This window comes from Triturus cristatus, chromosome 7 (genome assembly GCF_964204655.1).
Source record: "Triturus cristatus chromosome 7, aTriCri1.1, whole genome shotgun sequence".
NCBI lineage: Eukaryota > Metazoa > Chordata > Amphibia > Caudata > Salamandridae > Triturus > Triturus cristatus.
The window spans coordinates 705,469,301-705,495,919 of NC_140590.1; the positions used below are offsets into that span (position 1 = coordinate 705,469,301).

At 44.6% G+C, this 26,619-nt stretch overlaps 1 protein-coding gene across 2 annotated transcripts in view; it reads left to right on the forward strand.

The window, feature by feature from the left end:
- The window catches only part of KIF19 (kinesin family member 19), a 275,355-nt gene that overhangs the window by 242,204 nt on the left and 6,532 nt on the right, over window positions 1-26,619 (forward strand). For both annotated transcript variants that reach the window (XM_085617363.1, XM_085617364.1), the window contains exons 14-18: window positions 4,726-4,847; window positions 13,407-13,576; window positions 20,960-21,068; window positions 25,071-25,167; window positions 26,043-26,449. In XM_085617363.1, coding sequence (XP_085473489.1) covers window positions 4,726-4,847; window positions 13,407-13,576; window positions 20,960-21,068; window positions 25,071-25,167; window positions 26,043-26,449 — 905 coding nt within the window. The remainder of the gene's footprint in view (window positions 1-4,725; window positions 4,848-13,406; window positions 13,577-20,959; window positions 21,069-25,070; window positions 25,168-26,042; window positions 26,450-26,619) is intronic.

Sequence of the window (26,619 nt, forward strand, 5' to 3'; positions counted from 1 at the left end):
TCTCCTTTAGGGGCTTCATAGTGCTAAAGCTGTTATGAGAATACTTATGGACCAAAATCACTGCGAGACATATCTTCCAGTTAAAGATTTCAAGATGTTCCTCTAAACCCAGATGAATTCTGGAATCCATCAGGAAGAGGGACTGTTGAATATTTGTTTTTCCTGCTCCATGTTGAGATTAGGAGATAGACTCTCGGTTTGTATTCCAGACACTGTAAAGTATGACTAGCTTTGATTGCTTGAAGTCACCAACCTTCTGTTAGCATTCCTTTTCTGCTTTCAAATCCGTAGTTTTCCATACAATCAGGTATGTTCAGGTAGAGATGGGAAGATAGTTTCACAAACTTTAGATTTCATGTTCTGTGTTGCCACCAAAAAAAGAAAAGCACAAAGCAATATTCTAGAAGTCAAGTTAAACATTCTGTCTCTTTGATATTTCCTCTAGTCAATAAATGTAAGCCAAGTGTGATCTATACTAACCCTATACTCGTTATGTTCTATCTCTGCAAGTCAGGAGGACTCAGTCAAAGAAACTCTGCTAGTTACCAATAGATTGCTGGTGGGCAACTTAACCCAACCAGAAGACACCCTCACCTGATGTTACTCTGCCCCATTTGAGTAATCCCTGAATTCAAAAGTAACAAACACTTCTTTTCTCAACTGAGAGTTTCCTTCCAGGCATGTAGTTGTGAAGCAGGTCACGCACTATCCAGTGTTCTGCATTATTGGCACGCAGGATCTCTAGACCAGGAGATGCCATCCTCCTTCAACGGAAACCGTGATTCCCCTACCACTTTTATCCTCCCCGTCTAGCTCTCAAGATCGTGGTCGTATTTTGCATCAGTTCACTTGGCTCCTGATTTTGCTGGTTCAGTTTTGAATAAACTAACACTCGTTCTCACATCTAATAAATGGGGTGAGGATTCATGTTTTCATGTTCAATTCAAAGAGGGCCTCCTATCAGAGAGATGATCAGATTCGTCACCCTTCTACTTAAGTGCTGAGTTTGAGTGCCTGGAATGTCTAATTTTACATCTGAAGCTTTTTGACAAAAACCTTAAACTAATTCAGGTAACTAGAAAATACATCACCATGAAACGAAACCATAATAAGGTATGTGGCTCTGCTTTTGCCACTGGCACCTAGACAGTGATATTAATCTCTCATTCCCTGTTGATTCTTCTGATGCCTGTCTTCCAGTCCTTTACTCACACAAGGATTAGGAGGAGGATGTAGCCTTACGGCTAAAGTGGTGGACCTCGAAGCTGGGGAACCGGGTTCGAGTCTCAGCAACAACGCTAAAACATTCTGTGATTCTAGGCAAATCACTTAATCTTCCCGTGCCTAACAAAAATGAACGTGTCCTTCTGTAGCCAAACTGGTGCGTAAAGCACTCTGATACCCGATTTCTCGGGTCTAGTTTGTGCTATATAAAACTCTAAAAAAATGATGGCGGATTTGGCAAATATGGAAGCAATTACTATTTCTTACACAGATAAGTCACTCAAGGGATGTCTTGGTGTCTTCCCTCTTAATAAAAAACTTCCTCTTGTTTGAAACCTCAACATATTTTCAAAGACATATGTTCCTGGGCCATTGAAGCTCATAGCCTTTTATAATATTAGCTAAGCCATCTTGAAAATTTAACAGCATATTTATCAAAAAGTCATGCAACGCAACACAGGAAGACAATCTCCTGCACTGCGTTGTGTGACAGGGAAAGAGAAGAAATGCACCATATCTACGAAGATATGATGCATTCCTGCTCTCTCCCTGCGCTGGCGCACTGAGTGCTGCCTATCTCCAATGGAGGCACCCGTGTGCCATGGTACAAGTGTGCCTGTGTTACAAGCAGGATTGTCTTTGTGCGTGAAGGAAAAACCTCCTGCATCAAAACAATACCTTGAGGCATTTTCCTCTTTCTACATCTGCTGCAGAATTCAGCACATGTGGAAAGAGGAAAAATCAAGGAGAAATAAATATATTTATCCTCGTTGCACCTCTATTGGGAAGGCACACCATTCTGATGCAACCCCACGTTTACCAACCTTAGTAAATCTGGAATTGCATCAAAAGTCATGGGTTGATGCATGGGAAAGCCCATGTAACCCCTTACCAGTGTAGAGTAATGAAGGAAGCATTTTGCACTGTCTTGCATTACTCTGGATTCACTATGTCATGCAGAGGGGCTTGCCACTGAGGGGCTTGTGTTGCCTTGTGTCACCTTGCATGACCAAAGGGCAATGCAAGCCCTTTATAAATCTGGGCCTAATTTTCTAGTGGTTATCACTTCCGGCCACAGAATATTTCAGCTGCAGGGAGCCTGGCATAGAAGCCATATGCTGTGCATTACCCACCCATTTCATGAGTTTCCATGTTTACTAAAATAAGTTTAAGGAGTTTCATAGGTGAACTTCTGTGTTTCACGTATTTATGAATCCTGCTCCCAGGAAAGGCACAAAACCTCTCTATTCACTGTGACCTCATTTATTTAATCATGAAATGCCATTTCCATCACTTCCACCTCCCTCAGAAAGGCTTTCGTACTCATGCAGTAAGATAAGATTAGCTTTTATTGATTCTCAGATTCATGTCTCAATGAATGCAATCTGCAGACCCTCCTTCAGGGCCACTCTCCGTGCTCTTCACAAGCACTACTTCTTGCATGCTAGAACTGGAGAAGTTTTATAGTTTGGTCAAGCCAGATTGAACAACTATTTCAACTGGATTGAGTCCAGACTTCACCTTCTTCCTCATTCTGTATTTTGTGCTTCATAATCTTCATATCTTTAACAAAAGGGTATGCAGTTCCTAATAATAACGTAGTGTGTGTTAGAATCACTAGGTCCCAGGGTGATGGTGTGAACACGGTCTAGTTAAGCGGAGTAAAAGGTACTCCTACTGGAAATGAAGACCCTCACACACCCAACAAGCGGGTGTCTTGCTTCATCACCGGGTCTTTGCTCCTTATCGGGCCGGCGGTGCAATGCCCGATCAGGCACCCCAAGGGGGCCTTCCTATCGGAGATCTTTATTTCCAAACGCCGGTGAGTGAGGTGTGTGGGGAAAACAGTTAGTTGATATAACTAGTGTAGGTGCAAGTGGAGTGAAAGGTAAGTGTACTAAAACAGGGTAGGTGATCCACTTCAAACTAATTTAATAAAGTATGGTCACCACCCTGATTAAAAACAATCTGCACATCTCTCACCATTAGGTGTATGAGTGATATGTGCTACAACAATAATAAAAAAGGTCAACATGTTTCTTGCCTGGATATTAATTAAATGGCAATTCTTCAGGACCAATGGATACGGCTACCTGCACCTTTTTGGTGGTGGCCACAACCTCTAAGAGGTGTCAATGGTAGCCACACGTACAGCACCCTAAAAACGTGTGGTGCCGTGTAAATCAAGAACACACAACCTGTGAAGAAAAACACACAATTATTGAAAAAAACATTGTTATTGTACATCAGTTCGAGGCATCTGATTCAATTAAAGTTACGTATTATGTCAAACCAGAAACCGTGGCATGCGTCGAATGTGAGCATGTATTAAAAGGACTTTGTCGAGGCAAACAGCAGAATCTTATAGGAGGACTTAATCTATATTTCTTAGAAGGCATGGTACTCTTGGTTATATACAAAACTCACCCCATTAGGCTGTGGAGATAATGTGGTCAGGGTAGGAACACACTAATTGTTAGTGTCCTAAAGAGGAGGAAGAAAAGTAAAAAACAAACAACAAGTGCGTCAGGAAAATCCGTGTCAATTGCACTCAAAATAAGATGGACAACCCATATGGTAATTATTCTCATGGGGAACAACAGCGTATAAAGTTGTTTGATGCAGATAAAGATACATGTAAAACAAACTCCCCGGAGCACTCTGGTAGATGCTTACTACAGTTTATGACATATACTTTGAAAATGTTGAAACAGTGCCCGCTCAGTGCTGATAGCGCGGGTGCAATCCCTGTCAGTGCTCCTTATATCGCATCCCCCATGTATGGGACTCGAAACGTGGCAGCACTGGTCTTAGCGTGTTGCCAGAAGGCGTACAGGGGTTGTGGCAGTCAGTTAATCAAAAGACTTGCACACGCAGTTGGTGATAGAAAAATAAGGATGGACTCATCCCAGCGCGAGGCACGAAAGCGCTGGGGAGACCGCCGTGAGCAGAGATTGTACATGCTGTCTACGAACAGTATCGCCTCTAAAGCGTGGTGAACATAATCTTCATATCACAGGCCTGAAGGGCTTGGATGCATCAGTAAGTGAAAGTTATTCACCTTAGTAACTTCTCTTCTTTAACCTTACAGCCCCATCACTTTTTACAAATCCCCCACTCTGCCTTTTGCTATAAACTGGCCTCTTTCCTGCACTTCAAAGAGGACAGAGCTTACAAGAATCATGACAGGGACAATAGGGCCGTGTCCGCATAAGGGCGAGGCTTTCTACTGCCGGGCTTCTGTGCTTTCTTTTTCTCCTCTGATTGTGCTAAGCTCCCTGCCCCAGAAGTCCAATAGGAACAAGCCCCCAAGTATGATGATGGGACCATAGAACCAAAAACAGTTTCACGATGAGTAATTTATAGATTATTAAAAATAAAATTTGGTCTGATTTTAGAGAGTGAAATATGTAATTACTTCCCAAATTTGGATCCACTGCCTTTTCCAGCCAGAGGGACCGTCTCTAGGTATCTGACCATGTTTGTAAATCTTCCATGTAGATCACAATCTGGCTGTACCGCACCACCTGGAGATGCTGTATGAGATCTACCTGCGGGAGCTTGAAGATGGAAGCCTTGACCGAATCACCATCATCAATCGAGTTGCCATCAAAGCTCTGAAGGTACTATTCATGAAAAACACGTAAACTAATTATCTGAATGGAAGTATATGCCCTAAATGAATATGCTAAAGGTGCTGTCAGAGGCTCCCGAACCTATTGGGTGATCAGTAGATTTCCCATCAGTTCAGTGACTCTGAGAGGCCCATCTTCAGCAATGAGCCAGAGTTCTGTAATCCACGCCCTAATTGGTTATCGAATTTTTACTACTCACAGTGGTTTATTTTCCTCAAGCCAGCGAAAAGCATTTTTCTAAGCTCAGCACTTTGATTTGTAGAGTGGACTTTCTGTGAAGTTTCGTGAAGCTAAAATAGAGCTGCTAGTAATGAAAAAGGTAACGATCAAGAGGCAGCACTGTCTTGACCGGTGATACACTGAGTTTTGAGTTATCTGTGATGTGCTTGAAGGAGGTCTGGGATCTACAGCACTGTTTGCCACTAGAATCAGGAGAGGGTGGTGGTGTGCAAAGTTAATGCATCTAAAACAGTTGGGGGTATATTTACAAGGGCTTTATCTCCGTTTTTTGGCTTATAAAGCCAAAAAAGCGGAGATAAAACCAGCGCCCTATTTACAAGAGGGTGCTAACATGCATAATCGCATGTTAGCACCCTTTTTCCCAACGGCTCACTTTGCATCTCCAATGAGATGCAAAGTGGGAGTTACTGGGCGTGCCCAAGATGGACTACCTTGCAAATATCGCTGATGTTTACATCGCGATATTTACAAGGCAGCCCACATGATTTTAGCACACATTAGATTTTGGCGAAAACGTCCGTTTTCGCCAAAACCTAACGTCTGCTAAAATCCTGAATTAGCCATCCCTAACATAGGGGGTGGATTATGCTGATACGACCCTGTGGGTCGTATCAGCAAGGTTATTGCCCTTTTGCAAGGAACATCACTGGAAAACCGGCGATGTTTCCTTCAAAAGGGTGATAACCTCGCTATCTCTGGAATTTTTATCGCCCTGGAGTAATGCGTTGTTAATAACGCGCTACCAGGGCGATAAATATCAGAGATAGCCTGCGACAATATAGTTATCGCTAAGCACGGCCAGTGATAATTATCGCTGGCCGTTGTTAATATGCTACCAAACATAAGGATCCACCTCTGGAAGAAAACAAATAACCTGGGTTCAGAAAACACTAGGGTAGTGAAGTGTGCGTGTCCCACTTTGGTTGGACACACACTAGGTTGTTTAAATACCCCTCACACACCAAGAATGACCCATGGTGTCATGCTTCATCATAGGGGTCTTCCCGCCCCGCTGCGGGATGGGGCGTGCTACGACCTGCGACTATGCGGGAGCACTGATGATAAAGTGCTATGTGTGATGCAAAGGGGGGTCTGAGGTGAATGTAAATGTGAGTTAAAAAGGACCTGGCCCCTTAAGACAACAAACTTTAATATGTCAAGGGGGGGCGGGTGCTAGTAAAAAGGTGGTGCGGAGATTCCCTATGTAATGTGTGGTTACTCCTAATATGTCAACATGTTTCGATGCGAAAGCATCTTCATCAAGACAGGGCTAAGATCCCTCCTAAAAAGCGTGTACTTATTTAATGACTATTAACATATAAGTGAAGATGCAAATTATGATGCATTAATATACGATACCTAATAGTATACTTGTATATTCTGAAAAAGAAAAAGAAAAAATGGACGTGTTTAGTGTCCCAGGAAGCAAAAACATGGTACCTGCAAACATAAGTAGTGCGCCACAAATGTGACCAAACGTGATTGTTAGCCATAAGTCTAATATTGCAGGAAAAAAGTGCAGTGACCTGTAAGAAATAGAGACAATACATGACACTACACACAAAGAACAGAAAACACACACTCTAAGAATTGCGTGAACTAATCTCTAGTGATCAAGATGGACACAGTGGTAAAAAAAAACAATACATACTTATATGTATGTGAGGATTCTGCCTCATGAACTTTGAGAACGGGTGGAAAAGTCAAGGAGCCTCAATGCTAAATGGGGAAAGCAAAGAGGAAACGGAGAAGGAGAAATGGCTGTTACCTTCAAAACGCTGCTCGTATTATGAAAGGTTGCGTCGGCATCCCCGAACGGCTGTGCCGTACTTACGTGCCCTTGCATAGACTTTTGCTCAATGTACGTCAATCCCGCGGTTCCACTGATATGCGGGGCTTTGCGGGCTGTGCTTCTTTTACAATGAGCCAGTAATCGCTAAATTAGGTAGAACTCGTTACACCTGGGTCATGGTAGTGACTTCCGGGTGGAACCTGTCGAAAGGCTAGACCGTGGAAAGCCCTCGGAAAACCGAAAGTGAGGAATAATCGTAAACACAAATACGTGGAAAGCAGTGTGAGCTATCAAAAATACGATAAAATAATCCGGTGAAGATGGAACATTGTATTAGAATGGCAAAGCTGATATTTGGTTTTATTGTATGCTGAGAAATCTCAAGCGCTAACTCCCTAAGTTGCGGGCGTGTGCACGCGCAGGTTTAGAACACGTGTCACACCACTGCGTAACACATTGGCCAAATGGTATGCTCTAACAAAAGGTAAAAAAGGGGGGGTAGCGGAGAAAAGCCATGCTGAAACCTCCTGATATATAGGATAAATACAAATACAGGGATTTCTCAAAAGAAATAGTCTTAAAGATAAGTATGGAAAACGGGGCCATTAGCTCTCCATGTCTGGTGGGTTACATAGAGCCTCCTGATATAGAGGATGAATATAGTGAGTCTCAAAAAGAATGGTCAATATTAAATCTTAAAGGTTTATTTGAAAAACGGGGACATCAGCTATCACTGTCAGGTGGGTTACATAGAATTACTCAAAGGAACCTTCCCAGAGAGTGCTGTACATTGATAAAAATAAATGGAAAAAATAAAATTAAAAAAATGTAAATGGATGGCTAAAAAAGGGGAAACAGGAAGGGGTGCTTTACTGGGGGGTCTCAACATTGATCATTGCAGATTCTGCTTCAAAGAAACATACCAATAGCAGTCCGACATGCATCAGATGACACATGTGGGAAAATGATGGTGCTAGGTCAACTGTGACCACGGTATCTCATCATTCAGGCCCATCAAGTGTGTGCTCAGACGGAACACCCAGCGTTGCTCTTTTTCAAACAGACCAACCTCGGTGTTCAATTGTTCTATGATTGTCCATCTGAGGTCTTCAACCCCATGGTTCATAGTTAAGAAGTGGGTTGCCATTTTAGTCCTACTCTTTTTGCAGCGAATATTGCTCTTATGCTCGCCGATCCGTATCTTCACTTGTCTAGTGGTCATACCCACATATTCCATCTTACAAGGGCAAGTAATGAGATACACAACATTCTTGCTGTTGCAATTAGTGAATTTTCTTTGCTCCCAGGAAGTACCGTTGGCAAAAGTGATTTGGATACTTTTTTTGGTGAGTGTGCATGTACTGCACATTCCACATGGATAATGTCCTTTGATGGGTGGTAGTACGTTACTAGTAGTACGTCGGGTTGGTAATGAACGTGGTCTGGTATGAACTAGAATGTCCTTCAGATTTTTGCCTCTTTTGTGGGAGAACATAGGTTTTGGTAAGTTTAAACCGCCACAGTTCAGGATCTTCCAATTCTTATTAATGATTTTGGACACTTGGTTGGAATGGGTGTTATAGGTTGTAACACAAATGGGTCTGGTCTCTTGCTCTTGTGGCGTATGGTCTTCTAAAAGGGAGTCCCTATTGTTGTTCCTCGATCTTTTGAGTCCTTTTCTAACAATTGATTCCGGGTAGTTCCGATCTAGCTATTTCTTTTCCAAATCCTTTGCCTGGGCACTGAAATCTGCAAGTTCTGAACAATTCCTCCGTAAACGGAGGAACTGACCATAAGGGAGATTATCCCGAAGGTGTCTGGGGTGAAAGCTATCATATAGCAGTAAGCAGTTCTTTGCCGTAGGTTTAAAGTGCGTGCTGGATTTCAATCTTCCTTCATCTGCGTAGATGTTAAGATCAAGGAACCCCAGATTGCTGTTAGATGAGGTATGTGTGAATTTGAGGAAGATATTCTGTTCGTTCAGCCAATTCATAAAAGTGGTCACTGATTCGGAGTCCCCCTTCCAAATAACTAAAACGTCATCAATGTAACATTTCCACAGAATAATGTTGTTGTAGAATGGGTTATGCTGGTTAAGTATTTTCTGAGATTCAAGATGATGAACATACAGACCCCCTAGACTCGGCGCAAAGGTACTCCCCATGCTAGTACCGTGTTTCTGTAGGTAATGGACATCCTCGTACATAAAGAAATTTTTCTTAAGGGCCAAAGTAATACATTCCATCACCAAATTTCTGGGAGTATGGTAGTTCCAGGTGGTAGAAAAAAGAACCTCTTCTATGATATCCAAGCTCTCATCATGCGGTAGGCTCGTATACAGGCTCTCCACATCTAATCCGAGTAACAGATGTTGTGCCGGATCAAACGTGAGATCTTCAAGGAGCTGTAGAACTGCTTTGGTGTCTTTCAAATAGGTGTTGGTACCTTGGACTAATGGTCGAAGAAATGCGTCCGCAAATTTCGAAAGAGGCTCAAGTATTGAGCCAATCCTAGATATGATATGGCGTCCTGGAGGGTGTTCAAGGTTGTTATGAATTTTGGGGATGGTGTAAAAATAAGGTGTTCTGGGCGACTTCTGAATAAGGAAGTCAGCCTCTTTTTTGGAGATCCAATCATGTGCAGTGGCCTCTTCCACCATCCCCATTATACGTATCCGAATGGCTTCGGTGGGGTCATCAGGGAGGATTTCGTAATTTCTTTGATCTCCCAGTAATCTCCTGCATTCGATGTCATAACTGGTGGTTGTCTGGATGACCGTTGCTCCGCCTTTATCTGATGGTTTAATGGTTATATCCATGTTGTCCGCCAATTGCTGTAGAGCTTCTTTTTCAGATCTAGTAGTATTCTGGAAGGTTTTGTAGTCTTTCTGAAGTGTGTTATTAAGATCTTCCATAACAGCTTTCTCGAAGGTTAACAATTCGATGGGTATGGTGGAGTCCAAAGGAGTGAAGGTAGATTTTGGTCTCAATCCCGTATCAGAAGACTGGTTTGGGGCCACAATTTTGTCAGAGAAAAAAATTCTTAGTTTGAGCTTGCGTATGAACTCTTTGATTTCCAAACAGAGTTTGAATTTATCTACTCTGTTGGTGGGGACGAAACCCAGTCCCTTTTCCAGAGCTACCGTTTGGTGGTGGGTAAGGGTAACAGTTGAAAGGTTGACCACTAGTTGTCCTTTCGGCTGGTTGATGGTTGGTTCGATGCTGCTGTCATGCTCCGTGTGGATACCCTCGTCGAATCCTCTTGGTCGTTGTTCCAATGGACCTGGTTGCCCCTCCGGTTTCTTCCTCGTCGTGATCCTTGACGTATCCCTAAAAAAGGAGGCAGACCATAATAATTGTAGTCTTATGGGGCGGGATTCCAATGTTGGAATGGTACTCCCATTGGTGGTAGTCCAAAAGGATATTGGGTGTAGACAGGTGGACCTTGATAGCCACCCCAACCACTACCTCTTGGTCTGTATGGTCTTTGTTGTTGACCTCTGCCCCTCTGATTTTGTGGATTACTCGTTCTGCTTGAGTAAGAGTCGTTGGATGTCGTATCGGAGAGGTCGCTGTCTGTTTCCAGGTCACTGCCTGTTTTCCGTTGTATGTAATCGTCCCTTATATATGGGTACACTCATTCATGGCTAAAAGCTGCGGTGTCTTTCTTCAGTTTCTTATATTTGCTTTGTTTAAGTGAGATTTCATACTCACTCATCTCTTGGTTAAGTTCCTCAAGTCTTTTCTTGAGGACAGCAGTTGATTGATAACTTTTCAACTGAACCTCGATTTTCTGTATGTCAATTTTTAATTCCTGGGTAAGGCGAGTGGCTGTCTTGATAATAAGGACTAGCCAGTCCCTTGTGCAATGCCACGATATCAGTGACCAGTCTTTTTTGAAAATCTTGTCGTGCTGGAAAATAAATGGCTCGTTCCGAACTATCAAGCCTCTCGGTGCTGTATTAGCCCTTAGGTACTCTGTCATTAGTAGACCATTAAGCCTGGGCAAAGCACTACACTACGCTCGCGTAGTTTGCGAAGTTCGCGCTACTTCGCACTACGTGAACTGCACGTAGCACAGTGCGAACACGCGTAGCGTAGTGTTGCGTAGTGCTGCGGTCATTTTTTGCTTGCTCGTGGTCCTCAACGTCAAGTTGGCGACCGCGAGCAAGCTAAATGACATCCCGGCGAGACTTTTTCCTTGTTCGCGATCAGCAACATCAAGTTGGCGATCGCGAGCATGGAAAATAAACCTCCCGGCGAGCTTCCCAACGCGAGGAGGTCAGGTTTCTCGTATGCTCGCGACCGCTCGCGATGAGAAACTACCAGTTCGCGTTGAGAAAGTTGCCGCTCGAGTAAAAATCTACTCGAGCAGCAGAAAACTACAGCTCGCACTGTGCAAGATGCCATTTTCAATGATTGCACAGTGCCGGTTGCTTGTCCGCACTGTGCAATCATTGAAAACGACATCTGGCACAGTGCGAACAAGGTACTACGCAGTTCGCGAAGTGCTACGCGTAGCTCGCGTAGTGCGAACTGCACTTTGCATAGCTTCGCGAAGTAGCACTTCGCAAACTACGCCCAGGGTTATAGACCATGCAGAGCTGTTTTAATCTGCGTTCTCCATAAATTGGATAATTCATCCCAGTCCGAGCTATTAAGACCAGGGTCTGTATTACTCAAACCCTCAAAGGGGTTGAGAGCTGCTAGAATCCTGTCAACTTCTTCATCATCAAATGTGAGACCCGCTGACTCTGCCATGTTTGTAGATACTTGAAAATGTATGCGTATTCAAGTTAGACTAAATGTGAGTAGTTGATTATGCGAGTGTGTGTTTCTTATGTGGTATGTGAAAAAAATTTATAAAAAGATAATGAAAGGGAAAGCACACTGGCTTTATAATCCCAAAGGGGAAAGAAACTCCCACAACTGTACGCTGTCGAAATAGCTAATAATAACAGGATTAGGGAGTGTAGAGGGGAGGCCCTACACGGGCACTGGAGGTGGATACGTCCTCCACTTAGAATTAGTTACCAAACATAAAGAGCCACCTCTGGAAGAAAACAAATAACCTGGGTTCAGAAAACACTAGGGAAGCCCACTTCACTACCCTAGTGTTTTCTGAACCCAGGTTATTTGTTTTCTTCCAGAGGTGGATCCTTATGTTTGGTAACTAATTCTAAGTGGAGGACGTATCCACCTCTAGCGTTGTTAATATGCCCCTTGCTTTTTCTTGGCCATCAATGTAAACTACGACAAATCGCGCGTTCGCCACATTTTAGGACAGCCACAAGAGCTGGTCATTGCAGGTGACAGGTTGTTCACCTTGCAGTTGTAATGGACGTTGTCAGGCAGGATGGGCTGACACAGGCTATAGTAAAATGTGCATTTCTAACTGTTGTGTTACAGGTATCCACAGTGAAAAACATACCGGGTGCCCTCCTGTTAAAGAACAGATGCCTTAAAAAGCACAAAGCTTTCCATTGTCCATCTGTTGGATATATGAGAAGTTAATCATGTTTCAGCATAAATATTGTTTACACTTATTGACATCACTCTTTAGGGGTGCCCTTTCGAAATTGCTCATATTGAAAGAGGTATCTCCATTCAAAGAAAGAGCTGCTCATATCCCTCGATAGAAAGTGAAAGGACTCCTAGGAAGGACTTTTTTCAGTAGTTAGCCGAGCATTTCCTGGAAGAAAAGTTAGGGGCAGATTTATGTGCCCCTTGCGAACTTTAGTGCTGCTGTTGTGTCACTATTGTGACGCAGTGGCGACATAAAAATGCGGCCAATTTACAACGTGATGCATCTAGGGAGGTGCGTCACATTGTAAAGCTATGCTTTACATTATACCTGCGGCAGGTATAATGTATGCAAGATTGGCGTCCCCATGCAGGAAAGCCTCGTAAAAGTGACACAGTGAAATCTAGTAGATTTCACTGCGTCACTTCCAGGACGCCACTGCGTCAAAACCTAACGCCTGCTTGAAGCAAGTGTAAGGAGTGATTCAGTGTATTGGGAATAAGCCTCAAAATGCATTGCTGGAGTTGCGTTGTGATTGCGACACAACTCCAGCAATGCGTGACTTTTGCCCCAACAATTTCTGACGCATCTGTCAAACCTTGCGCCATGGTGCGCCGTATTTACAATACGGCGCATCCATGGTGGCGCAAGGGTTTCTCAGGGTGGCGCAGGGAAAGTGACGCATCTCTACAGATGCGTCACTTCCTTGTAAATCTGCCCCCGCGTTTTTACAATTGAGGCAGACTTTTATAGATAGCATGTATGATATTCCATTAAATAAAATATGTAATATGGCGCTAGAAGTGTCCATTTTGAAAGAAAGAAGCAATTGCTTAAACTGCTGAGAGAGCTAACTCAGGAGAGCTGTTCTTGCATGAAAACGGTTGTAAAGTAGAATGTGTTGGCTTGAATGTAATGTATTTTGTAAAGGGTGACTTGTATTGTTCCAACCAACATGTAAGATAAAATGCCCCATTTATGCCGCCCACCAGGACAGCCAGAATTCACTCCCGCGGATTGCGCAGGTAACAGCTGGAGAGAGCGGGCAGGAATTAGACTCTGATCAAGAGAGCGTGCAGACCTATGGCTCAGAAAATCAGCCACCTCCCCGGAGGGAGGGACGGAGGAACACTTTGCCACCTTTGATGCCTGAGGCCGAGAGGTGAGTCTCAGGATGCCGGGGAGAGCTTCACTGGCCACGCGGATGAGCTCAGATTGGGCAGGTTCATGAGGAGGGGGAGCCGGCCTAAAGGTAGACCTGGACATTTTATAGCAAGCCACTCTGAACGCCTGACTAGGCTAGGGCAGACTCAGTCACAGATCAGGCCATTTCTGATGAAAGGATGATTGGGTCTTTATTAACATTTGTTTTCACTTAACCTCTCGGGCTCCTATTTCTCTCCTTTGTTAGTGTCTCTCTCATTCTACTCCTCCATCGCACCCTCTTCTGTTTATATTCTTAGTCGTTTACAGGGGTACATGAGGACTCACTTACAACACAGAACTTTGATGCCTTTTCTTTGAAATTGGGGAAACCAATTCGGCTTGTAGTAGGATGCTCTTTTTGAAATGTGTGAGGACCTGGAGGTGGTGCAGAGGCGGCAGACAGGGAATGGGGCTCTTTGGAATCTTGAAAGTTTGGTTGTGAACTGAGCAATGGTAGTGGTGGTGGGGCAAAGCTGGGTTGTATAAAGAACAGGCTTACATAGCCTCAATGGGTTGGCTCCATTCTTCACCATATGTTGATCATTTATACATATTTATGCTGGCATTCTGTGCAATAGCGACCTGAAGCAACCTATTTAGCTAGGTTTCAAATACGTTTACCAAGAAGGATCCTCAATAAAAGTCTGCAAGGATTTAGAGGGATCCTATCGAGGGTCTTAAAGACAAAAATTGATCTGCAGACTGACCTGTACATCGCTTCTGCATATTTTCCCTCACTCCCAGAGAGAAACTGAAATTTGTGCTGCATCTAACTCCAACTTTTTCATACTTGCCAATCCTACGAGTTAGATGCCAGGCTTCCGCTTTTGCCACTTCCTACTGATTTCGCTGAATATTCCTAGGGATTTTTTAAGCTGGCATGTGATAACAATGTTCTCACATCACAGGCCAGTTTTAGAAACCCATACAAATGAAGCTGTTGATCTTGGCTCTGAGGCATATTTTAGGATTACCACGCATCATTGAGTTGCTCCATGTGCCTACTGGTGTGAGCGGGCACTACCAAAACAAGCATTTGCAATGCAATTGGTCTTGCCTTTGGGGCCTTATAAGTATTTAGCCATGCAGGACATTGTCTGCAGCTGCAGCCCAGTAGGAGTTCCACTGCGATGCGTGCAAGGTAAACTGTCTCCAATCGAGAGCCACCTGTTTTGAAAAATGCCAAATATTTACAGATTGGTTAGGTTAATAAGGTAATAATGCTCTAAAATTAAGGGGAGGGGTGTTACAGCCATATCTGAATTGAGAGATTCAATCATGTGGGGCTGGATGCCAAGAGAACTGCTGGAGCCTGAAGGACGAGCCGTAGATTTGTGCCCTTTGAATAGCAGCAGGGTTCGAATGCGCACCCGGCATGTAAATGTGGTGGGCAATGGTGCATTGGGATAAAGAGGGTCTCAAGGTGCTGAGACATTGATTCCAGGCTTTTATCTGCCGATCCAGAGCTTAATGATGCTGTAATAAGATGGTCTTCAAACCAAAATGCACCAGAGCCACAAACGAGAGCAATATTTGACTGTTTAATCATAAAGGTTCCTGATCGTGGGAGTGCTTCGCAATACCATGGAATGTGCAAGCAAAAGTTATGCTTCCCTGTAACAAATCTGGTGGGGTTTTGGTTGCCTTATGCTTTATGCATACACCCTCCCCCCCTTATTAATCAACCTTTATAGCTGCTGTCTATCTGTTATAACTTTGACCTTCTCTAAGGAACAATCCAATTATGTACAAAATACAGACATAGCCCTCACTGTAAACACATAATTGCATCTTATTAATGGCCATTGAGGGACTGTGTTCCAGGCTGTACAACTGGTGCTATTTTTCAATCTAATATCCTGTGCATTTTAATGAAATTAAACACAATCTGTTATGCCGAGGCAATTAAGTGCACACAAAGTGAGGCGGTGAGCAGCAGCACTGGGAATAGTAACTCACTTGTAAGTACACAGTGTAGCTTGCTCACAAAGCAAGTGCCCGCCATGGCAGCCTTAAATACTCAGAAGGCTCATTATAAGCGCTACTGTACTGCGGAATACCATAGTAGGAACAACGGTTTCTTGGGGAATAGTCAAGTTTTAGGAGTAACAAAAAACAACACAAAGGGATGAGAGGTGTTGCTTGCAGAGTTGGTGAAAGCATTGTTAGGAGAAGATCCCTTCATTAGCATCCTGACCCCAATGCTTATCTTCACAGAGTCTATAGGGTATATGACTGTGTGCTCCAGCTGTTATGTATGACCCTATGGAGGCTCTTGCTGGAAAGCTTTTTTATTTGTCCCCGGGATCCCATCCATCTTCAGTCCTGCTCCGCCACTGCAAAGCCGTTCCATCTGCCCCTGGAGAGAAGTAGCATCCAAAGTAGTGCAGAATACCAAAGGAGCGGAGCACAACCCTCCAGGGTGCAACATAACCTAACTTCAAGCAATTTCCCGAGCACAAGCACCAATGGCTCTTCAGTGCTCTGTGCACAATCACCCAAAACACGTATCTAGTGTTATCTTTTGGTGTGCACCAGGATCTGCTCAAGTCTCGCAGGGTGTGCCCCGATAGGCAGCTACAGATCAAAGCTATGGCCATTTTTACATTGTAAAGCCTATGGCGAACGGCAACGTATTACGGGCAGCGCATCCTCCTCCACTCCGACTCAGGCTGGTTCACACAGGCATAGAGGAAGGGGTGTGATGCCCGCAAGAAGCCTCACGAACACAAAGAGGTGCTGTGCCTGAATAAATAAAAATGCGTAACCATGGGAAAGCTTTCCTCGGTGGTTGAGGGGGCATGGTAGCTCCCATTGTGTGAATGCGTTGGGGAATTGAAATGGGTCAGCTGAGCGCTTTCAGATGCAAACGCATAACTTCCAGATCTGCTGACTCTGCCGAGCCGAGATAGGATGAAGAAGCACTGACACGAGCAGTGCTATTGGAGGTGTGGTGGGGCGGGCAAGCACTGTTGTGGGAGGGGTGAGGTGGTGTGAAGCGAAACAGATTATGCGATCAGCAGAGCGTGATTAAATTAGCCAGTGTATTTCCGAAGTTAAAAAACAAAGGACCATATTATCAAGCATGGCGTTAAAATTATCGCTGCTTTAGCGGAAGGAAACTGCAGCTAAAGCAGCGATAATGGGCTTGATAATATGCCCTTGTGAATTCGCATAAAGCCCAGGTTCACACCGGAACATGGGCCTCTATTGGAATTCTCTGCGGCATATTATCAAGCCCATGATCGCCGCTTTAGTGGCAGTTTCCTGTCGCTAAAGCGGCGATAATTTTAACGCCATCCTTGATAATATGGCCCCAAGTGTGTGGTTGAAAATGAGCTGCACGCATTTGCCTCTGAAATTCAACAAAGACAACATTTCAAACACACAAGCCAAGGCAACCAAAAAAAATAGTGCACTAACTAACTTAAATGGCAAGAAGCAAAATAAGACCTGTAACAGGGCCAGTAGCCATGGAAGGGAACACACACACACCAAAAAGAAGGAAAATGGCCACGGCACACAAACAGGCCAATTAAAAACATAAGCGTGGCTGATAGCCCTTAGAGTAGATACCGTATGTCTCGAAGTGACAGCGCATGCCGCGCATGCGCTGCCCAGGTGAGACCTAAAAAGCATGTACTGGCTGTAGGAGTGTTCGGCAGAGGGGAAGGTTGGCAGGATGCTGTTCCTTGTACAAATAAAGCTTTGTATTTGATACTGTTGTTGAGACAAGCTGCACCACATTATTATAATTATGTTTAGTGTGACTAATAAAAGAAACGAAATTGAGGGTTTTCAAGCGTTATTTTTGTACTTTTCATAGTATGGCTATTTTTTCCGTTTCCATAACTGCCTAGTTTAAAAAGAGAGGCAATCGAAATTATACCATCTGTGATTTCAGTATGCTAATTAATACCTTTGACACCCGAAAGTCTACCTTGTTTGGGCAAAGAGTATTGACAAGTATGTATTCAGCGTGTTGATTGTCAGATCAAGAGTCATTTTGCCATCTGAAGATGACCATATGCTCTTCTGAGGAGAGAGGATGTCAGCATCAGAGCAGGACTCCCCGCAAAAATATTGCGGGGAAACATGCCTATTTCCTTAAGGGCGATTCCTGCTTTGGGCCCCGGCTAACAAACGACAGGATTTGTAAAAAAACGACTTCAGAGTTTTGCATAAAAAATGCCACATATTGTTTCATCCGGTACACAAGAGTATGAGGTTCCAGTGGGAGCCTGCATGGCTTGCGGGTGGGGTGGTTGCGGGGGGTCGCAGGGTCACAAAGGGGGTTGGGGGAGGTAGCTATTACAGGAGGGAGTGAGAATAATTTTTTTTTAAATGTAAAAAATATAACTTAGCTTGCCGCCGGGTCCCGCGTCTTTGCTCCTGCTCTCCTGCCTCTGACTTCAAGAACAGGAAGCAGGCAGCCAGGCTCCCTCCCCAAAGCCAATCACAACACTGCAATGCAGCATTGTGATTGGTCTGAGCGCTGTGACACAGTGCTCAGCCAGGGGCTGGAGGGGAGGGCATGTTCTCCATTCAGGCTGTAATGCAGCCTGCATGGAGAACTGGGAAAGTGCGCATGAATGGTTTGGGCGGCCCAAGAGGGCCAACCAAACAGTCATTGCGCTCTTAGGAGTGGGCAAACCACTCCTCCTCTGCCCTGTTCCCAGAGCAACCCGCCCGCAAAGCATCACAAACATAAAATCAAAATAACTGCCTTGCCAGTTGTGAGTTATCCCTGGTCCCCATCACCACATGGGGCTTTGATGCACCGTTCTACACCAGCAGCAACCGACAAGTGTGTAAGGAATTGTCCTTCCATTGGATTGTAGGGCCTCTTTAAGTGCAATGTATTCCTCATAGTAATTTGTCCGAACTAGCAGCTCACTGCATATAATTGAATAAATCACTGATGATGACACTCTTCCTTTGCAGATACGTTGGTGCATAGATATTGGCATTATACATGAATGCCTGACATTTTTGTTTGTGTTGATGAAGTCACCTTGTGGGTTAGCACTACAAGAATACGGAGGGATGGGGGGCTGGGCGGGCATTGCACCGAGCACTGCACCCAGAGACCCTGGATGTACGTGAACAAGCTGTGCTACCAAACTCTAAGATATGAGCTTGCCAATGGCTATGTTACTGGCCATATGAATTGTAACTCCCAGTGAGGTAGCCTCTACCCTGCTTGACAAGGATCTAGAGTAGGATACCTAGAGCAGGATCACAGGGTCACAGTGGTCTGTATTTATCTTCCCCAGCGGAGCTCCAGCCACAGGTAGCGGACAATCAACCAAAAAGAAGCTTGCTAGAAGGAAGCTGACAGGTGCCTCAATGGTCGGACCTTAAACAAAAACCACAATGATGTATTCACATACTACAGTGATCGGAGCGTGATGACGTATCTGTGTGCATGCATCATGACGCAGCAGCAGCTTTTTTCTTATTTACCTTTCCAAGAAAGATATCCTAAGATCAGTAAATTAAAAAAATATTTATATACATGCTGTATGTTCATTGTCCTGATTGCAAATTCCACTTGCAGGGATCTCCTAAAAAGAAAGAGGAATAATAATTAATAAAAACAGGGCAGGTGGGTGGTGCCATGGAGTAAGAGAGGGGTGTTGGGAGGAAGTAAACACCAAATGCCAGCAGTGAGCATGCATAGCATGGATGGGCAAGGGTTACAACAAACAAATGATGGATGGAATGCTGACAATGCAGACATTCTCCCCCAGTCAAGAGATCTGGGTTAAATCCATTGTTCTTTTGCCCACTACGCCACCCCAGTTCAGACATGGCCATATGCAAATCAGTCTTGACCCTGTGCCTCATGGGAACAGTCCAGCCCGAACTGCCAAGCCATGTCTTCCCTGGACCGGAATCAAGCATCCTAGGACCGGTTTCTGGCTATCAGCCGTCATCAGCCAGGATAGCTTGACTCCAGTGTCGTAGTGAGCACGGGTCCCACGTCTGGGAATACCCATCCCACTTAGGGCGAAAAGCGTTACAACAAACAAATGATGGACGGAATGCTGACAATGCAGACATTCTCCCCCAGTCAAGAGATCTGGGTTAAATCCATTGTTCTTTTGCCCACTACGCCACCCCAGTTCAGACATGGCCATATGCAAATCAGTCTTGACCCTGTGCCTCATGGGAACAGTCCAGCCCGAACTGCCAAGCCATGTCCTCCCTGGACCGGAATCAAGCATCCTAGGACCGGTTTCTGGCTATCAGCCGTCATCAGCCAGGATAGCTTGACTCCAGTGGCGTAGTGAGCACGGGTCCCACGTCTGGGAATACCCATCCCACTTAGGGCAAAAAGCGTTACAACAAACAAATGATGGACGGAATGCTGACAATTCAGACATTCTCCCCCAGTCAAGAGATCTGGGTTAAATCCATCGTTCTTTTGCCCACTACGCCACCCCAGTTCAGACATGGCCATATGCAAATCAGTCTTGACCCTGTGCCTCATGGGAACAGTCCAACCTGAACTGCCAAGCCATGTCTTCCCTGGACCGGAATCAAGCATCCTAGGACCGGTTTCTGGCTATCAGCCGTCATCAGCCAGGATAGCTTGACTCCAGTGGCGTAGTGAGCATGGGTCCCACGTCTGGGAATACCCATCCCACTTAGGGCGAAAAGCGTTACAACAAACAAATGATGGACGGAATGCTGACAACGCAGACATTCCCCCCAGTCAAGGGCAAGGTATCAGCCCTGGGGAAAGGGGGGATTTGGTTATGAAAAATTGTAGAGTGGGACAGTGAGGGCTGGGGAAACCGTGACGAGCTTGGGCGTGGGACAGCGTGGAGGGTGGGGTTCGGATCACAGAAGCAGCATCCAAGTGGAGAGTCAGGGAGCAAGAAAACACATGCAGACTCATGGAGTGCCAAACGCAAAAGGTAAATGTAGTTCCCTAACTGAGATCAGTGGAAGGACACATGTCATCCAACTGAAAGGATGGTAAAAAAAAAGCAATCAAATTAGATAGGCAAGAAAGCCAACCAACGCTAAGCAATGTGCTGACCCAAAATCCATGGCAAGTATTGGTGTTTACATTATGTCTTTCAACATAGACAGCTGAAGCAGTCTGAAGGTGGGACCTAAAATGACAACATTGTTTTGGCCTTTCAGGGTACATTTTTACACCTTTTTTTTTCAGCACACAAATAGTATGGAACACATTAACAACATTTGGACACAAGAATGATAAGTGGAAGCTCTCAGTTTTCTGAAATAAAAGAAATAACATAGCCATAGGTCTGCAAATACTCCAATGGTGCTTTCTGTCAGCTTTTTACATCTGTCTTTCCAGCTCGGACATAGGAAGAGTGTTCCGGACCAGTCCTCGTGCCAGGCAGATCAAAAGCTCTATGGTGATGACCCCACCACCCATCCATGTGAATGGCATGGTGACACAGGAGGTGAGTGATTCCTGCTCCCTCACAGAAAGACTTCTGTGGTGCTGTACATTAACTAGGACCTTGTGTGCCCAATGTGCAAAAGTCAGCCAGAACATTACCTTTGCCTGGTATAATAGCTACAACCATATCCCATCTCTGTGGCTGGAATGTAGCAGACTGTGGGGCATATTTACAAGGGCTTATCACCACAGGAACGTCACTTTATGTGACGTTCCTGTGGAGATAAACCCTTCGCCTTATTTACTCAACGTGGCTTAATGTCGCCTTGTAAATAAGCATGAGAAAAAGGTATCAAGGAAATAATACAAAAGAACTTTCACAAAGAGAGCACATTTAATTACCCCTTCATGGACATCAAATATTCATTGTGAATACATCAAAAATCATTTTCAAAAATACACAGAAACAGGCGCTTATTCAAAGAGAAGCACAATGACATATATCACAAAATATCGAGTACATACAATGCACAAAGGACATGATACAAATAACAATAACCCAAATGCAAATTATTCCCATCAGTGTCCTCCTCTAAATTGCAGGCGAACCACTGGGAGGTAGTCAAAAAGAGAACACTAGGGAAGGCAAAGTGGCCCAAATTTTTAGGTGTCCCCACAAAAATCTAAGAATCACTACTGATCTAGTGACTCCTCCATCCAATGTCTGTCGACGTGACCACGTTTCAGCCTTTATTGCTTATGGCCTCTTCAGGACAGGGGTTATACAACAAATGTTCCTTCAATAATTCTCTCACACGCTGCAGGGTAGACGGCACACTTAATGCACTGCCTTTAAACTATTATGCGTACTTGTCAGCTGGGACTTTAAAAAAAGATCCGAACACCGGTTCTCCAATAAGCTCTAAATGAATGAATGTCGGGTCAGTCTAGAGGTCGAATCCTCACTATACACCAGCTCCTCAGCCGCTCGGGTTAGTGTATAACCCTGTTGTTTATGACTAGCCTTGTAAATAAGGCCACCTTTCATGCTACTCTTAGCGTGAAAGGGGCTGGCAATGGATGTTGCCATGGGCGTTCCATCGCAACAGCTATTGATTTTGTTACTGCCCCTATTTACAATGGTGGCGTAAATAAGGGATAACGCCAAAATTAAAACCAAAAATAACCTGGTCTTAACACGGTGAAATGAGGAGTAATTATTAATTTCTCCTCGTTTATGCTGTTACATGTGTGCACACATAGAAAGAACAAATCGCCATGAATAATGGTTTATGTGCAGGAAGGCGTCCTTTCCTGTACATAAACAATAATTAAAAAAGTGACGATTTGCAACATCTATGTGTGCTGCGCAATGCAGCACACATAAGAGTTACAAACCACTATTAGTGATTGTTTATGTGCAGGAAGGTGTCCCTTCCCGCACATAAACAATCATTGCTTTAACGCAGGCACCCTTGCATTGTGCAATGGTGCCTGCATTGGCTCTAGGCAGCTGAATTTAGTACCAGCACTAGGGAAAATACTGATGTGCACCGTATCATTGTAAATATGGAGCATCCCTGCGTTTTCAGAATTGCGTAGCCCGGCGATAGCAATTTTAGCAAAATGCTGCGCTCCGCCATTCTATTGTAAATATGCCCCTGTTTCTCTTCACCATCAGACTTCATAGCATGAAATCAGGCCCAATAGAGGGCAGACCATGACATAATACCCCAGCCAGTGCCAAGGGCGTCACATAATGTCACCACCATGGGGTAAAGCTTCTTCAAGTAGCAGAGCATGACATCTCACCACTATCATGGACCTAAGCATGACAGCACACCAACATATATACAGACCATGACATTCCACCACCACCTGGGCACAGAAATTGATATTTTACAAGCAACAGAAGGCAAAGCATGACCTGTTTACTCCTCTAGCTGTCAGAGCACAGCGTAGATCCAGTCGAAAGAGGACAGATCATGTCATATCTTCACCTCAAGGGAGGCAAATGTGGCTTATAGGCGCCACTCAGCAGGCATGGCTAGTCAAAAAAGTTTAATATCACCTCCAGCATGTGCTAGAAAGTAGCGTATCACCAACACTACCGTATCGCCAGCATTAGATGCCATGGGGCATATTTACGAAAGAAGTGGCAGAGCGTGTCGTTAGCCTCCTTGGCTACAAGAATATGGTGCAGCCCTGCATTTCCCCCTGCGCTGGCTCTAAGTTTAGCAGCCTAGCGCCAACGCAGGTACCATTGCATCATAGTGCAAGGATGTCTGCATTCAGGGAAGATTGTTTATGTACATGAAGGTCCCCCTGCCTGCACATAAACGATCTTTAAATGCTGCTTTTGTAACTTCTATGTGTGCTGCTTGATGCAGCACACACAGTAGTTGCAAAACAGCATTTTGAAAAAAAGGTGGTTTATGTGCAGGATGGAGGACCTTCCTGTACATAGACAATCATTGGCCTTTTGCTGTTTTCATGTGTGCTGAACAACGCAGCACACATGAAAACAGCAAAAACGAGGGGAAATCAAACTTTTTTCCTTGTTGCGCCAAGGTAAGACCAGGATTTCCCTGGTCTCAATTCTGGCGCTGCCTCCTATTTGCACCTCCCTTTCAAATAGGAGGCAATGTCAGAATCAATGGGTGTTGTGGTGGAACACCCACAGCAACACCCATTGCCCTCCCCTTTCACGCTAAGTACAGCGTGTAAGGGTGCATTATTTACAAGGCACGTTATGTGGCTTAACCCTGCCTTGTAAATCAGGCAAAGCCCCTATCGCCATCACAACGTCACTGAAAGTAACGTTGTGATGGAGAGAGGGGCTTGGAAATATGCCCCCATGTGTCTATATCTAACACCAGGGGACTTGTTAGCACTGGACGGTTGATGTACCTATTGCAGGGGGTAGTCTTTGCTCCATTACACAATGATCAACTCCAATAAATTGAATCATCTGTTGGCAATTTACTCCAGCTGACCAATGTCACAGCTCTGGTGCATAGTAGTCGAGAACCCAATCTGATGTGTGCCTGCCATGTAAAAATTAGTTTCCAATTCCTCTGGTTTCTTCGGATACCAGCTTGATTTTACTTAGCGGGCAAGAAAAGGACTCCCAGAACTACCGCAGCATTTTGATGATGGGGACCTTTTCTCAGGGTAAACAACGCCAACCCTTCTTTTGTAAGTGAGAATATTTTAATCCCATGTTTATCCGCTGCAGAAACAGGCAAAGTGACGCAATTGGGTGGGCGACCAATCCTCTTTGCCTTTGTCTGTTTTAAAACTCGGTCTGCTGGAGATTTCCTCTGCAATTTCCTCTCAGTTTTACATTTCTGGCTGAGGACAAATTACAGAGAATTTTCAGTTATAAGGGTCAGTGATATATGTGCAAAAAAGAGCAGGCCATAAGCTTTCTTTACCACCACATGATGCAGGGCTTGGCCAACATCCCCAGCAGGCAGAACATCAAATACCTTCCCCACAATGGAGCAAAATGAGATAATTAGACATCGTAACCCTGAAGTGCAGCCCTCAGCAGCTTTTTAGCCGAAGCTCACACTGTGTACTGGACGATACACTTCGACTGTTAGGCTTTAAACAGGCAAAATCAATAGGTCTGGCTTGCATTTTGAGCCCTGGCTGAAATATTTGAAAATCGCCTGCTGTGAAAAAAACAGTTGTCTTCTGTATGCAATGCATCTGTGATATAGATAATAATTGACAGTGTCAAGATTTGTTGAACTTTGAGGTGTGCAACAGACGCTTTTGCATTGTAATGTAACGACTCCATGGAGGGTTGATTGATACTCCTTACAGCCAATAGCATCAGACGAGAGAGAAATATAACACCAGGCAAGGCAAAAACCCACTCTCTTTAGAAGGCAAAGTGGTAACAACTGGCCTGCTGGCACATACTCTGTCAAGCCACAGCTAACAGGTCCTTAAGACACAGGCAAATGCCTCTTTCTGTCTCCCTTCCACTTGTTTTGGTTTTGTCTGTTACGCTTCTTTATTGTATATGTGAACATGTCCTATTTCCCTGCAGTATCCTCCCCGGGACAGCATGGTTAGCGTGAGCAGTCATTTGAACTCTTCTCCTGATAGCATCGAGAATATTCCAGAGACCATGCTTGCTCGCAAAGGTAAGTCCCAACAACTGAAAATTGCATTTTCACTTGGCACTGGCCATAGGAATGAGCAGTGGAGTTTGCATTGCAAAGTGAATCGTTTCTGGACACTTGGGTGTATTTTAGTTTGAACTTAGTAATTATGAGAGGTCCAAGGGGCATATTATCAAGCACGGCCTTAAAATTATTGCCGCTTTAGCGGCAGAAAACTGCCGCTAAAGCGTCGATAATGGGCTTGATAATATGCCGCAGAGAATTCCCATAGAAGCCCATGTTGACACCAGAACATGAGCTTCTATTGGAATTCTCAAGGACATATTATCAAGGCCATTATCGCCGCTTTAGCGGCAGTTTTCTGCTGCTAAAGCGGCGATAATTTTAACTCCGTCCTTGGTAATATGCCCCCAAGTCTGGAAAGTAAAGTCCTCCACTGGAGCGAGAGCTTCAATGTGTTTCAAGCCTGGCATAATGGACTCTTTTCAGAATGCGATATTCACTGAGGTTCTTGAAGAGTGGACAATAACAATGCTGTAGTCACATGATGATCTGGAGTTAGCAGGCATCCTGGTACAACGGAGACACCAATTAACAGCTCAGCCTATAAATTCTGGGTCTTGCCTCCTTTATGTATGTGCCTAATATTTGGGAAAAGCAATTACAAAGAACAAGAGCATTCTTAAAGTTGTCCGTGGCTTCTGTAAATCCGCCAAAGGATGCTGCAGAGGACTGTCCCAACAAAGGAAGATAAATAAGGGTGGGGTGCTCTCCACAGTAGGAGGTAAAGCCTGCTCTAGAAACAGTGCATGATTGGTCTGCATGTTGTGATTCTTACCCTCCTGTGCCTGACACATACCAGCTCTAACTGGCCCATGCCTTACTTAACTCCACAGAGAGGACGACCATCTTAAAAAACACCAAGAGCATCGCAGTAAAAGCCGCCCGTCGCCGCTCCAAGGCGCTCGAGACTGACCGCTTGCACCTGTTGGAGCCTATGAAAGAGCGCAGCAATTTATCACTGCATTCACTCAGTGAGACAGAGGACCCACCTTTTCAGGGAAGCCCTGCCCACAAGCGCCCACCCAGTCCTATCTTGCAGCATGCAGCCAGTGAGGACAACCTCTCCACCAGCACTGGTGAGATGATCACCTCCCAGGGAGTCAACCCAGACACTGACTCACCAGCCATGTGGCTGCAGGCCCAGAAGAAAGGAACCAAAAAGTTGGACAAGCGAGAGGAGATGCAGGAAGCCAAACGAAGGAAGAGAAGGTCCCGGTCCTTCGAGGTCACTGGGCAAGGGGTAAGTACCTGGAGAGCAAGCTCATAAGTCATGAGATACATTTTGTTTAAATCATCTGCTGTATCATCAACAATTAATTTAGTAACAGTACCTCCCATCTGCCCTGCTAGGTCACAGCTTGCTTAGCCTCTGGTTGATAATCTATTTAAACAGGAGTCACATTTCATTGA